The sequence below is a fragment of the Cuculus canorus genome, chromosome 5 (assembly GCF_017976375.1).
Source record: "Cuculus canorus isolate bCucCan1 chromosome 5, bCucCan1.pri, whole genome shotgun sequence".
Taxonomy (NCBI): Eukaryota; Metazoa; Chordata; class Aves; order Cuculiformes; family Cuculidae; genus Cuculus; species Cuculus canorus.
This window is the reverse complement of record NC_071405.1, coordinates 1,104,977-1,120,982: the sequence shown is the minus strand read 5'-3', so window position 1 is coordinate 1,120,982 and position 16,006 is coordinate 1,104,977. Positions and strand designations below refer to the sequence as shown.

The window sequence follows — 16,006 nt, the reverse complement described above, 5'->3', positions numbered from 1 at the left end:
AGGTGGGACTGGATGGGCTTGGTCCCTTCCAATCTAAACCATTCCATGACTCTACAAGATGATTCCATGACACAAATATCCCAGGAAAGCCAAGGTTCATAAGCACAGGGGTAAATAAACCATCTCAGCCAAAGCCCAGCATTGCCGTCAGGGGCAGTGTTGTAATTTTAACATCTATGTTGTTATTTCCTGTCATGTTTTTGGTCTCTGTAACAGAAGACTGAAAGGGTCAGAAATCTCCACACCAAGTGGAAACGGTGTTCCTGTCTGGTCACAGTGGTGTGAGAGGGGTGGTTCCCCTAGCAAGAGGTGATCTCCTGCCCCTGCCACCCCCAAAGCACAGCTGCGGCACAGCAGGGGTCCCCGGGAAGATGCACTGCACGAGAAACTCAGACGGGTAAAACCCAACAGCAGCAGCGCAACCAGGTAGTGGAGAGCACCTGAGTCACCCCAGCTGGGGAGGTCACGGCTTAGCAGGTGACACGTGCTGATGTAGCTGACCAAACGACCGTGCCTATCACACACCGTCTGTCCCTTATCTTAAACCCCTCACCAACTCTCCCCATTCACCTTTTAGTGCTTGTGTGACCTCTGCATCATCGTTCAGGAACTGAGCCAGTGAAGAGTTCAGCTCGCCCTCTTCGTCCTCGCTCTCATCAGATGAAACACCATCCGCACCTTCCTCGGACAGCTCGGCTTCTTCATCCAAAAACTGTCTCGCTGCATTCTAAGAGAGAAAAACCAAACAAGGTTCTGGTTAGAACTGGGATCCTAATGTTACCCACGAGACCCCTGGTTAGAGCTGGTCACAGTTTCAGAACATCCGCCGCATGGATGGTCACAGGTACCGGTTTTCTGGCTCTGGAAAGGGAATCCTTCACAGGGAAGAGAAGGTAGACAACACCAAGTTCAGTGAACATACACCCACCCAGCTGTCTGTCCCGCCAGCGCCAACAGGTGAAGCTGGTGTGCATTGCAAAGCACAGGCCTCAGCATCAGGCGATGGACACGAGGGTTAAGATTGCTACCCAGTGCTTCAAGATTTCATAGAATCATAGAATGGTTAGAGTTGGAAGGGACCTTGAAGATCTTCTAATTCAAACCCCCTCCCATGGGCAGGGACACCTCCCACTGGATCAGGGGCTCCAAGCCCCATCCAACCTGGCCTGGAACCCCTCCAGGGATGGGGCAGCCCCCACTGCTCTGGGCACCCTGGGCCAGCGTCTCCCCACCCTCAGCGTGAAGAATTTCTTCCTAATGTCTAATCTAAATCTTCCCCCTTCCAATTTAAAGCTGTTCCCCCTCATCCCAGCACCCCATACCTTTGTAAAGAGTCCCTCCCCAGCTTTCCTGGAGACCCTTTCAGTACTGGACATTTCATCTCAAATGTTTTCAACAAATGTGTGTGGAACACCTCTGAGCCTCAGGTCCAATAAATAGTGCCTTAAAAGCAAACACCTTCCCAGCACAGGCCTGCCACAGCACGGCTGCATCGGGAGATCCTACAAAGGGCCACAGAACAGACAGAGGCTCCGTTTCTTAGGCCATAAAATCCAGGCGAGCTCCAGAGTGAGCAGCTCAATGACTCAGTGAAGTTTCCTCTTCGGTGTGTGAAGCCAGTGCTCAACATTGCTGGCTTCTCATGGTTTAGTAAATTTAAATATGGACAAATTAGAAAAAATCTTCAGTTAATTCTTGCAGTTTGAAAGCAGGATCTCCCTAAGCCTCCTCCTCTCTGTTTTGGTCTCGCTTGGTAACATGTGCTGCCCGTGTTCAAGGATGCCTCTTCCGAACTGGATTCTGCCCCACGTGGCAAAGCAGAGCCGTTACCCACACTGCGCTCCAGTGCCAACTGCTCCAAACATGACCTCCTGCGTACAGAGGGAGCCCCGTGATGCCACCCACCTTGTATGTGCAACGGCGCGTGACCTTCTGCCGCTCCGTCCTCCGTGGCCGCTTCCTGCTCCTGCCAGCTGGGGCCCCAACAAGGCCCTCGTGGAAATCCTCGCTGCCGTCACTGGACGCGTCTGACTGGAGGGACATTTCACACGCACTCCGATGAACAGGACTAACGAAGCAATACTTCAGTTGCACAGCCACCCTTCGACAGCTGGGGCTTTAAAGCAACACCTAACACCTTTTTTATGAAAACCTAATTTTTGTGACTGATTCACTATGTCAAAACAATGCAATAATGCCAATCACCTCATTAAATACAAAAGGAACAGAAAAATATCTTATTTAAAAGAAAACTCAGGTCAAATATGACCTGAACTTTTCTCATTCCAGGCTTTGTGGGAGAAGGTTTATTTTGACGCCCTTCACCAAGGGAGAGGCTCTGCTTTCCTGCCTGTAACGATTCATGGCCAGACAACAACCAGTGTCTGCTTCAGGGGCTTCGGTGGGGAAATGAAGGAAGGAAAGCAGTTACACCCTGATTCGCTGTGGGTAGATGGCACGCAGTGGTTTTAATATGAACACTTGCCCACTGACAGCAGAAAAGAAACGCTTCATTATCTAATTCACAAAGGAGGGTGCGTTCCTATCCACTGCCCTCCGGAAGCTCATACTAACCACGGTGAGTGGGCGTCGGCGTTTCCTGAAGGCCCGGATCGGAGACTCCACATCACTGTCATTCATCACCTGGGTAATCAGAAATAATTGCAAAGAGGAGTTTGGGTCCAGTGCTTGATTTCCTGCTCACTTTGCTTCACTCTTTTTTCCCCTTTTTCCAGGACTCACCTCAGGAGACTTCAAAACATTGTTTATTCTCCTATTTTTCCTCTGGAAAACGATCTCTTCTTCACTCTCGCTGCTGGTTCCTACAGCAAAAACAGTAAACAGCATTCAGAGGACAATGCATTGTCCACATACAGCACTGCTATAACCGAGCAATCACACTCTGTCTCTCTCAAAACAGTCCCTCCAAAGGAGATTACTTATTGATCTACGTGGCAAACATTGTTCCCTTTCGTTAATCAAAATCAATCATCTCCAGCTGAGAGGTACAATAACTCCTGCTTCCCTGGAGCGTCTCTGCCTGGAAGCGATTGCCCCAGGCAGCACAGATACAGAAAAAGGGAGGTGAAAGATGAAAAAAAGAGAAGCAGGCTTTCAAACCTGAGCAAGAGTCACAGTTCTGGAGGCCTTTTTGTAACACATATCTTTGAAAGAAACCCAGAACTCACTCACAAGTCCTCCTCCCAAACAACTGCAGCGCTGTGTGCTTTTTGCAGGCTCCTCTATGCGATACAAGACACTCCTTCATGTTCTGCACAACAACGCTGCGGCTCTGACAGAGCCCCTGGGCTTGGTGCAAACACTGGGCTGGATGGGGCTTGGAGCCCCTTCATCCAGCGGCAGGCATCCAATGGGCTTTGGGGTCCCTTCCAACTCAAACCATCCTATGATTCTAGGAACCTGAAGTGCCCTGTGAGTCAGACTAAGTTCTATTATTTGGAAAGTAATCCAAGGTTCTTCAGAGATAAATATGGTGAAGGGTGTGAATGTGACCTGTAGGTGACGGGTGAGTGAGGAATGACGGTCATTTATATGTTGGCAATATCAAATAGGAAATAGTTTTTGTGGTATATTGCTCCTAAGCCAGCAGAGGAGAGAGAATGGAGGAAGCAAAAACAGAACAAAGCCGACAGTCAATGTTTTTCAAACAATCCAGGTTCGTGCTGAAATTATGGTCAGAAAATTTGAAAAGTCAGTCAGTTGTCAAGCCACTAAACTGGAAGAAATCCACCAGGAGAGCTTCTGTTCCTTGGGAACAATGAGAGGAAAAGAATGGATTTGGGGACTGAAATGCAACAGATGCAGACGATTACAAATTGGACAGAGAGAGGAGGAAGAAAGGGCTTTAAAGTCAGCTGTAGCTCACGCAATCCTGTCCCTCATGGTTGCACTGCTAGCACTTGTGAAGGGATAGGAGAGGTTTAATTCTGCGTCCTTTCTCCAATATCCAATATAAGCTCCTACGCAGGGCTAAAACTCTGGGAAGCCATCGTGCCAGCTTCTAGTGTTACAGTCATTATTCCATTCTCCTTTCATCCTTCCCACTTAAGTCATAAAACCCAGCTGAGGATCCAAAAGATCCTGGATCCTACACTATTGATGTAAACATGACAGCGTTAACTCACCATTCTGCTGAAATCCCTACCTTCAGCTGGAGGCACACGTGAACTGGGAAGACGAGGGTCTGCCAGGCTTTCAGTTCCTCTTAAAGGGGAATCCAGTGCATCAATGGCTGAACTCCCACAGTTCTGCCTATGTGGGCTTCTGTTTTTAGGTACTGTATCTGAATGAGACACTTCTGGAATTTCCTCCCTGGCACTAGGGAAAACACTCATAGGAATTCTTTTGGTAGCTTCAAAATTCAGAACCTTTCTGCTTGCTGGGGTAGGACGTGCAGAAGCCGAAGCTTCAGGTGCTCCACCTCCCGTTCTTCTGTCTCCTGACTTCAAGCACGGCACTGCAGTGGAAGCATCCTTGCTCCCTTCTGGATCATTCCTGCTCCTGCTCTGGAATGGCAATGGTGTGGAAATGTCTTTTCTCTCAAGACTTCTGTGATCCCATTTTGGCAACATTTCAGGCCTGGAACTATCATTCAGTGATTTGGTTTTATCTTTAGTGGATTTAATGTCTATAGAATTCCCCAAGGCACCACCTAATTTCTTGGTATTATCAGTATTTATTTCTTTTTCAAAGATTTCATCCTCACACTCTTCAATGGAGAATCCCAAATCAAAGGTAACAGAAAACAGTTCCTGAGAGCAGTCGTAGAGGTCATCATCATTATCCAGAACCTGCGTGGTCGCACCGAGATCCCCCATGGCTGTGGGTTTACGGCTTGCTGGCAGCTCCTCGCAGGTTTGGGCTGTGTCCACACTGCGCTCGTCTGAAGGAAACCACGTTGGGCCTCGCTCCGCAACCAGCCTAGCATCCCCCTCGCCTGAATCTGCACTGACCAAACGTGCCTCGTTCACTGAAAAACTGCCTTCCTTTGCATCGCTGTCAGCAGACACCTGCGCAGTCTTCTCCTCCTCCTCAATAATCACGTTCTTCTTGTCCATCTCAAGATCTCCTTTCTCTTCTTGTACACAAAACGTATGTGAAGGGTTAGTTGTCACAGTGTGATTCACTGCTGGAGTTTCACTCTGAATTTCAGTGAACTCCTCGTTGTCAAACAGACTGTCAAAGCTGTCGTCCCAGGGAAGCTCCTCTCTGGCTTTAACGGCAGCATTCTCAGAGGATGCCAGAGGTTTTGACAAACAGGCACTTACAGAAGCACACGGTTCCCTGGTGGCTTCCCATTCTGGATTTTCAAAGGGCAGCAGAGAACACTGAGCTTCTGAGGATGCAGAGAAGACTTCGTCCTGCGGTCTCACTGAATAACCATCAGGAATGACTTTTTGAAAAGGACTTACTGGTTCTTCATCTCTTATTGTGTTTTCGCAGTCATAAAGTTTACTCAAAGAGGGAGGAGACTGTGCTAAAAGCCTTTTCACATGGGAAACTGCTCCTGTTAACCACACAGGCTCCTCAGAAGGCCCCACAAGGGCAAATGAATCCATGTGTGGTTCAGGAAGATAAAACAAGTCAGAGGACACAGGCGATTTCTCAGCTGAGAGGCTGCTGTAACCCGAGTCTGTGTGGTCTGTCCGCAGTGCCGGACAAGCCTTATCTCCAGTACTGTGCTCCTTCACTGCGGCACTGCCAGGAATCACAGCACTTTCACCGTTGTCACACACGTCAATACATGCATTTAAGTCAAACGTCACCTCTAGCTCTTCGTACTTTTGACTGCCCTGGTCAGCATTTTCAGCCAGAGAGAGCCTTCCCGCTGAGCAAGAACCTGTAGCATTTGTATCCATAGGCAACACAGGCCCTTCCGAATTTAAGTCAGAACTTCCTTTGGGAGTCTTTAGTATTTTAAATGTGGAAAATAATTTGCTCCCGTTATCATTTGTATCAGGTACAAATGGTTTTACTTTTGATCTGTGCACCGGGTCTTTTCTAGATGAGTGTGCTTTCTGCTCAAACGTGGAGCTGGTTGTGTAAAGATGACTTTTATCCCTTCGAACATGAACATCTTCCATACGTAAGTGAGGCCGGATCTCCCGTTCATAGCTGCAGTCTCCCTGGTGACAAACACAGGGCAATATTTACTATAAATACAGGCACACAAGGACCTGTCCTAAGGATGTTTAAAACAAAGGGCAAAGGTTTTCTTACTCCAAAAGGGTACAAAAGGAAAAATCCCCAAAGGAAAGTGCTTTGTGTTTGAGGTTGGAGCTTTCAAACAAAAACTTTGCTGACAGTGTAACTGCAAACCCATGCTTGGGAGGTCAAACCTGGATGGTTTAGAAAGACCAAGAGATGCCGTGCACAAGGACAGCATTTAACAGAGCACCCACACGAAGTATCCTGCGCTGAGCATCGCTGTCCTGCGGTTAAGATGCAGCTCACAGAACATTGACAGCAACCTCACCTTGCCAATAAAGAAGGCAATGGTTATGTCCTCGGGTGAGCTGACACCACGGGCTGTGGTTCTGGGAGGAGCAGCGAACTGAGAGGGGCTGTGAGCAGAAGGAGCCCTTATTGAGCACAAGCGAGCAGAAAGGTCTCTTCTCTTTAAGCTGTCATTGGTAATTTGGCTATTGCCATTGATGGCACATTGAGAACTTCTCACTTATGTACTCTCAACTATTTGTTCTCCGTGAATGCTCATTCACCTTCTGTTCAAAAAGGCCCTGACCCAGGCAACCACCTCTTCTAAAAACACCCTTGAGAAAAGCACAATGGGCTTTGACATCACTCCCGGTCAGGTATCCACACAAGGACTGCCTGGGCTGAAAAGCTGTTTATTGTCTTTCTCACTCTCTCTTTTAAAGAAAGATTTCAAAATTAAAGCATGCAGTCTCCTAAAGGAACAATCAGGATCAAATGAGTCTCTAAAGCCATGGTTTGAAGCACTCCTCCAATGTTCTGACCTGTTTCACTGATGAAAAATAAAATGAGGCAGCAAGATCTAAAGAAAAGGGACCATTGTTTTTTGTCAGTTCACTCAGATGAATCCCTAGACTCATTAATCTCTGCCATTAAACAAAGGACCCTTATAGAATAATGGGTGATAAAATTATTTTTACAGTAAGGTTACCTGTTTCCTATACAAGTAACAAGTGACAGAACGAGAGGAAATGGCCTTAAGTTGCCCCAGGGAAGGTCAGGTTGGAGATTAGGGAAAATGTCTTTCCTGACAGAGTGGTGAAGCCCTGGCAGAGGCTGCCCAGGGCAGGGGTGGAGTCTCCGTCCCTATCCCTATCAAAGGTACCCAAGCAGTGTGCAGGCTCTTCTCCACGGGCACAACCCCTGCTCTTCACTCACAGAGAACAGGACTTCTCGTTTCCTCAGCGCTTGGGCTCTGTGTAATTGGGTTGCTAAGCGAGTTCCAGAGCTGTTCTAACCAGTGACACTGTGACACCAACATCTTGATAAAAATGGAACCCCTGGGGCATCTCTGCAAAAGAGACCGTGAGGAAATTTGGTGTTTCCACGGGGGGTTCACCTGGGACTGCTGTTAAAGGAGCTTTCACTGCCAGCCTCCCTACGGGAGCTAGAGGAGCCAACCACAGAAAAAGGTTTGACTCGGGAGAGTTAGTCTACCCCTTCACACAAGGCAGAAATAACCACACCTAACATTACTGCTGCCTGGCTTGTCTAAATGTATTCCAGAGGACAGGATGTCCTCTGTCTCCTCTCTCCTGTGCATCTGAGGACTGATCACAGGCTAACACAGGTTTGGATCCTCCCTGGCTGTAGCTGACAAAACGTAGTAGCCAGTACTAAAGGCGCTTTTTCACTCAATAGTAACAACAGTAACGATGAAATCACTATTCAGATGTTACCACAAAATTCATACGTATGCTACAGGAAGGATGACATGCAGAATGAACAAGGAGGAACCTGTTTTGGGGTTCCTGTTTTGTGGGACACAGCTGGGGGCAGATCCTGCTGGTAGCAATGACACCCACGTCTCAGCGACAACGTACACGGTTCCTGTCAGGACAAGGCAGAGCAGGGGAGGAATGGCAGCATCACAGAATGGTTTGGGTCGGAAGGGACCTCAAAGCCCATCCAGTCCCACCCCCTGCCACAGGCAGGGACATCTCCCACTGGACCAGGGGCTCCAAGCCCCATCCAACCTGGCCTGGAACCCCTCCAGGGATGGGGCAGCCCCCACTGCTCTGGGCACCCTGGGCCAGGGCCTCCCCACCCTCAGCGTGAAGAATTTCTTCCTAATGTCTAATCTAAATCTTCCACCTTCCAATTTAAAGCCACCACTCTCATCCTATCACTCCAGGCCCTTGGAAAAAGTCCCTCCCCAGCTCTCCTGGAGCCCCTTTCAGCACTGGAAGCCGCTCTAAGGTCTCCCCAGAGCCTTCTCTTCTCCAGGCTGAACAACCACAACTCTCTCAGCCTGTCCTCATACGGGAGGTGCTCCAGCCCTCAGATCATCTCTGTGGCCTCCTCTGGACACATAAGAAGTTCATCTGCTAGAGATTCATCTCCAAAGGGCCGTGGAAGGCCTACTCCATGGGTCATGACAGGTGTTCCTCAGGTGCTGCACACTCACTGCTAGCCTTAGGCTCCCCATGTACAGACACTGCCAAAGGAACTAAAAGTTAGAACTGTTTAGAGTGAGACCTCCAAGGAGATCCCCACACTATACAGGCTGACTTATAACAAGTCTTAATACCAAATCAGTGCAGAAAGCAATGACTATGAAAGGGTTAAAGGACTATTTTGATATGTGTAGGTTCTAAATAATTAGTTTCCCCCAAGCTTAGTCAAGAGGAATAACAACCAACCACCAGCACAGCCTGGTCCAATTAACTTCACAAATGTCATCTCAGGAGATGACACGTTTGGTTTACAAGATAACGGTCCTGATAACGGTATGTTTAGGTTTATATAAGTAACGACTCCCCGTTGTGTAACACTTCAATTCAAGTATCCAGGTGCTGTAAGATAGCAGCGTATATCAAATGGATTAAAGCCCCATCAGCACTCAAACCACTAAACCTCACCGAAACAGAAGCAGGGGACGCTCTTGCCCACCCAAGACATTTCTAAGAGGCACCACTCCCTCTCGGCCCTACATTGTTCTGATTTAAGTAATCCAAGCGAAGCGTTCCCAAACCAATCAAACCTGCAGGTAGACAGATAGAAGGAGAATTCCAAGACCAGCGGAGCAGAGGGGAGCAGATGGGAGCAAAGCATTTCTGTTTGCACGTGGCCAAACACAAAGCTGTGTGTTCAGGATGGTGAGAGGTGACAGAACCATATCACGTCCGCCAGGGATCTAGAGAACCTCCAGCACAGAGTTCCTAAACTGGGGATGGCAGTGTGTAATCTCCTGTGAGGTACCTCGGGAATCAGGAGGTGGCAAATGTGATGCCACTTGTTAATGGTCAGGGAGGAAGCTAATAGGTCGCTAACCTCAACTCCACACGGAATCAGTCAGAAAGTATAACAGATGACTAACGATGGGATGCATCTTCTTCAGAAGTGACAATATTGCTTTTGAAAACAAAAATATCAGACCTTGCAAACCCCTTGGGTTTCTTTGAGGAGACCAGCAAGCAAAAACATTGAGATGCCCTCATGCACAGCATCTTCCCAGCTTTCTGAAAGGCTTCTGAAACCCCCCTGCCAGAATCTTTAAAGACACTTAAACAGGGAGAGCAAACCAGGGACATTTCTTGTGTGGAAAAGCAACTGGATACAATTCAGAAAATGGGAGTGAGGTGCTGTTCACTGAAGAGCTTTGTCAGGCCACTGCGTACACCCATGGTTATGTCCTAACATGGGGAATAAAAAGGAAGCGGTCCAGCAGAACCGCTGTGTGCCAGGACCACAGCCCAGCCCGGCAGACAAAATTACCATCTAGGACAACCCAGAGTGACCCAGTTGCAGGCTTACAGGGGTTACACAACTGTTCTGGTTCAACTTTGTCACTCAGAACACTTTCTGCCAAAGAAAAACCTCTCTCCTGGTGAGTCCAGCTAATATTGATGGAGAGAAACAGAGAGAACTGTAATTATCACAGTTCAGCCTGAATGTGCACAACCTGTAGACTCTTAAATGACCAGTTCAGCCCCTCCACAACCTCGTAAGCTCCAGCTACAGCAGCTGCTCAGTAAATAGGTCACAGGGGAGCAGAGAGCAGGCAACTCTCTTATCTCAGTGTGCTACATCAACTACCTTGCTTAGAATTGCTGGTTCAGTTAACACCGCAAAAGGGCTTTAGTATAGAAAATAAAAAGGAAAAAGTAAACTGAAGATGTTAACATTTTCATCTCATACATAAATACACATATAAATCCACACACACTGTTTCATAGGACTTAAATTTAAAGGCAACTACGATGAAAATTAAAATGCACCTCTCTCTCCTCCTAAGCCGCTTTGGATGCTCATTTCCTAACAAGACTCAGACGTCTGCCAGACCCTGGTGACTGTGCTATTCCAAAGTGAACAGGTAAGCCTGCAAACACATACGATACAGATTTTAATGACTATTTGTTCTTTAGTCAAAAGCTGGATTGAAATAAAGGGAAAAGCACCACGGACAACTGTCATTGAAGTATTTTCTGACACAAACCAGAGCCTATTTTCAGAACAAGTTTTGGTAAGATCTAGGGGAGAAAGGCTTTCAGATTTCCAGCTTTGTGCCGAGTGTTAAATCCCAAGGAACCCACGCTGCCCATGCTGATAGCCACCTGGGTACATCATCCAGTGAACTTCTGCATCAGCATGGACACCAGCGGTGGTTTTCATCCAGTTCTGGAAGTGTTCAAGGCCAGGCTGGAGGGGGCTTGGAGCACCCTGACCCAGTGGGAGGTATCCCTGCCCATGGCAGGGGGCAGAACTGGACGGGCTTTTAGGTCCCTTCCAACCCAAATCATTCCAGGATTCTATAATAATCTTTCCAATGTGAGTCTCCATGGCTTCCTTTGCCCTCCCAGGGCGAATAATTGCTCTGGCTGTAACTTCACACCACCAGCTTCCAAGTGGGAAATCGAAGCTCCCATGCTGGACCACATCACGACTTGTAAAAGTCATTAAGAACCTCCTGCCTCGCAGAAAAAACACACTTGCACTTTGATAGTTCCTGCACTGATCCTCCAGAACCCGCACCAAACTCATTGCCATACAAACTACTGCTTTGCCCTGACCTTGTTCCCAAGGAGCAGAGCTCGATTTTCCAAAATGCTTACAAGCTGTTGAGTTATTTTGCATCAGGACAACTTGATTTGTTCCCATGTTACACAAAAAATCCCTGCTTGTAGCTGGGAGCAAATCCCGTCCCATCTGCCCAGCTCTCGTTGCTGTAGGAATAAAGCCCCGCGGCATTAAAGGCTTTGCTGCCGCAGAGGTACCTGCTGCAGGGTTCGTATTCAGGATTGCTTTTACTTTGTTATTCTTTTGATTGTGCCAAACTCCTCTCTAAGTTTTTAAGAGCATATAGATACAGTACGAAGTTTTTTCTCCAAACATTTTCATTTCACCTCTTTAAAATTATCCAAACCTTTTGACTGACCCTTGAAAATCTACTACGCAAAACACAACTGCATGGAGGTTTCTTGGAATAACTGACTGAGCACAGAGAAAGGAAAAGTTCCCAACCATGAATTCCTGAGTTTGCTTCTGGACTAGAAAAGAAAACACCCAGAAAGAATACACAAATACCTCTCAAGCCAGATTCTGTTCAGTTATTGCTGATCTCTGTTTGAGATTCTTCCCAGGAAATAATTAGCAGAATCGGAAACTTCCAGATCACTTGGTTATTCACAGTAAAATAATGATTTGCTTGGGTTTCTATTTTACCCCTCAGCAAGAAAATAATCAATAGAGCTGGGGTGTGAAGTATAATCTCTCAGTTGTTTAAAGAAACAGCTCTGACTCCTGTTTGTCTGACCCCTCTCTGCCATCAAGAACCACAAGTTAACGTCAGACGCATCCGCAGTGCTGTGTTGGACTGTGGAACATTGACAGCGGGGACCTGGGACACAAACGCAAAACCTCTGAGTCCCTGCTAAAACAAATCCTTTCCAGCCACACATTTTCATTTCAGACCAATAGCTGAGGTAGATTTTTACAGGCTTCATTTCTGCCAAAAAGAAATTTCGCAGAGGCTGGAGAAAAAGCCCTTCCTCCTATCCCACTGTTCCATAATAGCGCTGCCTGCAATTTCAAAACACACCTAAACACTGCTGGAAAGCGAAGGTGCTCAGAGTCCAACCCCTGTAGAAACAATCCTCACCAGCAGTGCCTGGGCCAAAACAATCTGCAGAGCAGGAACATGGAATTCAGACCATCCTGGTTCTCTCAGTCAGCACAGCCACTCATGCCCGTGCAGCAGCAGGGCTGCACCACAGCCAAGGCACCCCAACACAAACCTGCCTTCATGAGCACGCAGATCTTCAAGATGTTGCCTACAAATCTCTACCGTCCTTTCGTTTTGCTCTACATTTGCCGGTTTTAATTAGAATTTTCTTCCAAAGTAAATGTTCTACACAAGGGAAAACTATCAGTGCAGCAGTGACTGCTAAAGCAAAGCACCTGCACCTCCCTGAAGTCTGGGCTACGGCAGAGTGGCACACCAGCTCCTGGCAGAGCATTCTGACTCCTCTGTGGACCCCAACATGGACAATTCTACAGGCAGCAGTGTTGGGAATGTTGGGTGATAAGGAAAATCTCACTGTGTGACACTAGAATACTACAGGAATGCTTCATTCGTTCCAATTGTAAGTTTAAAGTACAAACTTCAAAGCCAGCTGTAAGAAGAGTCAAGCTTACATGCGAGCACCTCAAGAAGCACATGGAACGCCTGCAGATGGAGGGTTTGAGTGGCTTTTATGAAGGTGAAACTCAAGAGGAGTGTGATGGGTGCTGTTCAACTTGGCTTTAGCAAGGTGTCTGGCAGCTCCTGAGATACAGTTTGAACAAATGGACGACAAGGGTGGGCACAAAGCTGGTGGCACCACCATGAATAAAGGGCTTTGAGGAGTGGTTTGAAGCCCTGCCAGCAGCCACCTGCTAGGAGAGCTTCCTAGAGGTCTTCACCCTTACTGCTGGCCTTGACTCTAGCACTGAGAGCACGGTCAGGAGGGCTGCAGGTGACACCAGCTAAGGCGAGGCAGGTGACACACCTGAGGGCAGGGCTGCTGCCCAGAGGGTCCTCCAAGGATGGCAGAAATGTCAAGACAGAAAAATGGGACACCTGTGTGCCCTGGTGGCAACAAAGACGATCGCACCCAGGCTCCATCAGCAGGACAGTTGCCAGCAGGGCCACGGAAGTGATTCTTGTCTGTTCACCACCTGTGAGACTGGTTGTGGGCCCCCAGTGCAAGAGGCAGCTCTGACTGGATTGCGTCCAGCAGTGGCTGAGGCTGTCACAGGGCTGGAGCACAAGGATGTACCAAGGAAGATAAGGGAACTCTGCTCAGTCAGGGAGTGCAGTGACAGGATGAAGGGTAATGGTTTTGAGATAAAAGAGAAGAATATAGTGCTACATCCACTGTGCTGTGCTGTGCTGATGCTCACCGTCAGAGCCAGGCAAAATGCTGAGCGATGGCGATGATGTATGTCAAAGCCATGGTTTGGGCCCTGCCTGCTGATGAGGCATCCCCTTGGAGCAGAGATAGGTGAGCTGGGCTGTCTCATTCCCATGAGGGACGGCAAGCAGACCACTCTCTGTAAAACGTTCTCCAAAAGCTTGCCTTGCTCATCATTTTTGGCACTTAATTCAGCAGAGTTTGGGGGCAAAGACCGAAGACTCCCATGGTGACAACCAAATCCGCTCAGTAAGTCGTTTTTAGCGTGCCAGAGCTTGGATCAGCATCCACACCTTTGGAGGCACTGGGGAACCTGAACAGGGCACTTTCACTAAAGGAACTGCAGGCACAAATGCCTCACCTGCCCAGCCTGATGGGGAAGTCCCTGCTAGAAGGGCAACTCCAAGTTCTTTCACCATTTCTTTGTCACTTGCCTTCCTTCAGCTGCCTCCCCTGAAGTCTCCCCAGAGCCTTCTCCCTGGGCAGTACTTCCTGACCCTGCCTTGGGAACAGAGGCTCTCAAAGAAGTCAAGAAAGTCATTGTTCTGTGATGAAGTGGAGAAGCTTATCTTAGCTCCAAAGGCTTATTGACAGCTTCCCATTAATGCCCTTCCCCAGCAAGGGGCAGGACTACAATGTCTCCATTCTCTCCCTTGATTAGCCTGGTTATTCAGGAAACTCCAGCAGCTTAGCAACAGCTTCTGATGACCTAAAAAACACGCTGAGCAGCAATAGGTGTGGGACACAGAAGAGGTGAACTGGAGGAACAAAAGCATAATGAACAACTGTAGCCTTCAGGTACTACCAAGAGGTCCACCTCTCTACACACTTCCTTGCATGTGCCTTCTGTTAGAAAGGCATAACTGCTGTCTGGAACCAGGAGCAAACAGAATCCTCACCTCCCAAATGCCTTCCATCCATGTTTGTCTGCCCTCCTCTTATCCTTTAATTCTTAGGAGCAATTAGGTTGTTAATTAAAGCCTTCACAGAAAAGAAAGCCTCAACACCTTAAAACACACAATACATTCCTATATTGTTTTTATGGGATGCATTTAACGTACAATTTCACGTACACACATCATACACAATTATTTCCAATTGCTTTTGCACTCTGGAATAGTTCTAACATCATTCATGGTAGCTTTGCTCCTTAGAATCATAGAATCATTTGTTTGGAAGAGACTTTTGAGATCATAAGAGTCCAACTGTCCCTGTCCACTACTAAATCACATCCCTGAGCACCTCTTCTGCCTGTCTTTTAAACCCCTCCAGGGATGGGGACTCCACCCCCTCCCTGGGCAGCCTCTACCAGGGCCTGAGAACCCTTTTGGGGAAGAAATTTTTCCTGACATCTAATCTAACCCCGCCCTGGTGCAGCCTGAGGCCATTTCCTCCCATCCTATTGCCTGTCTCCTGGGAGAAGAGCCCAGCACCCACCTCACTACAACCTCTTTCAGACAGTTGTAGACAGTGATGAGTTCTCTTCACAGCCTCCTCTTCTCCACACTAAACAGCCCCAGTTCTTGCATTTCATGTCTTTTTGTATAAAATTGAGACTCGGATCCATTAAAAAAAAGAACAATTTATGGGCAGGAGTTTTTCTGTTTAGGGAAACACTTTCTTAAGCAACTCCTGTAGAAAAGATTAGGAATTACAGCCCATGGGAGACACTTTGAATCAAAATTAAATACCCATTGTCCATGTCACAGCGCCTGACTTTGCCCCACGGAAACACCTCTCAGCTTTTGGTTTCAGCTGACCAGACAGAATGAGAGCTCGGATTGTTTTTGAAAACCCCGACCGTGCATGAAGCGCCCAGCAAGGCACACGCTGACACCTCACCTGCTCGTGCCTCATCCGCTCTATCATTTCCATAACGCTGATGAAATGGTAGCAACGATCCGAGTGGTCAACCATGTACGTAGGAAAGGGACGATTCTGCCAAAGCCTCCATTCGGAAAAGGAAAGCTCATAAGTTGCCTCCTCCTTGGGCTTCTGTGCCTTGAAATGAAGATCAGCAAAGAGACTGTAGTCAGGAAGTTGTCCAGCAGCACTAACACCTCCTGCTCTGTTGGGGACACTAAGGATTCCGAACATATACGAGTATCTGGAAAAGGTTTAGGTCTGGTTTAAATAAAAAAACCAAAAACCATGCTTTGTGTTGCCAGGGCTTTTCATGGAAAACAGGTGGTTTTCAGTGATGAAGTAGCACAAAAGCTCCGCATTTTTTCTCTCAATCAGAAAAGAGCTGGTAAAAACGGAAGTTTTCTTTGCAGCTGCCCCATCCCCGGAGGGGTTCAAGGCCGGGATGGATGGAGCTTTGAGCATGAGGTGTCCCTGCCCATAGCAGGGGTTGGAACTGGGTGGGCTTTGAGGTC

At 47.8% G+C, this 16,006-nt stretch overlaps 1 protein-coding gene across 1 annotated transcript in view; it reads right to left on the bottom strand.

The window, feature by feature from the left end:
* FANCM (FA complementation group M) overlaps positions 1-16,006 on the bottom strand; it is a 68,552-nt gene that overhangs the window by 5,596 nt on the left and 46,950 nt on the right. Inside the window, exons 13-18 of the mRNA XM_054069126.1 lie at positions 15,471-15,629; positions 4,166-6,146; positions 2,743-2,822; positions 2,575-2,643; positions 1,906-2,031; positions 571-727 (exon numbers count right to left, since the gene is read on the bottom strand). Of these exons, the coding sequence (XP_053925101.1) occupies positions 571-727; positions 1,906-2,031; positions 2,575-2,643; positions 2,743-2,822; positions 4,166-6,146; positions 15,471-15,629 (2,572 nt within the window). The remainder of the gene's footprint in view (positions 1-570; positions 728-1,905; positions 2,032-2,574; positions 2,644-2,742; positions 2,823-4,165; positions 6,147-15,470; positions 15,630-16,006) is intronic.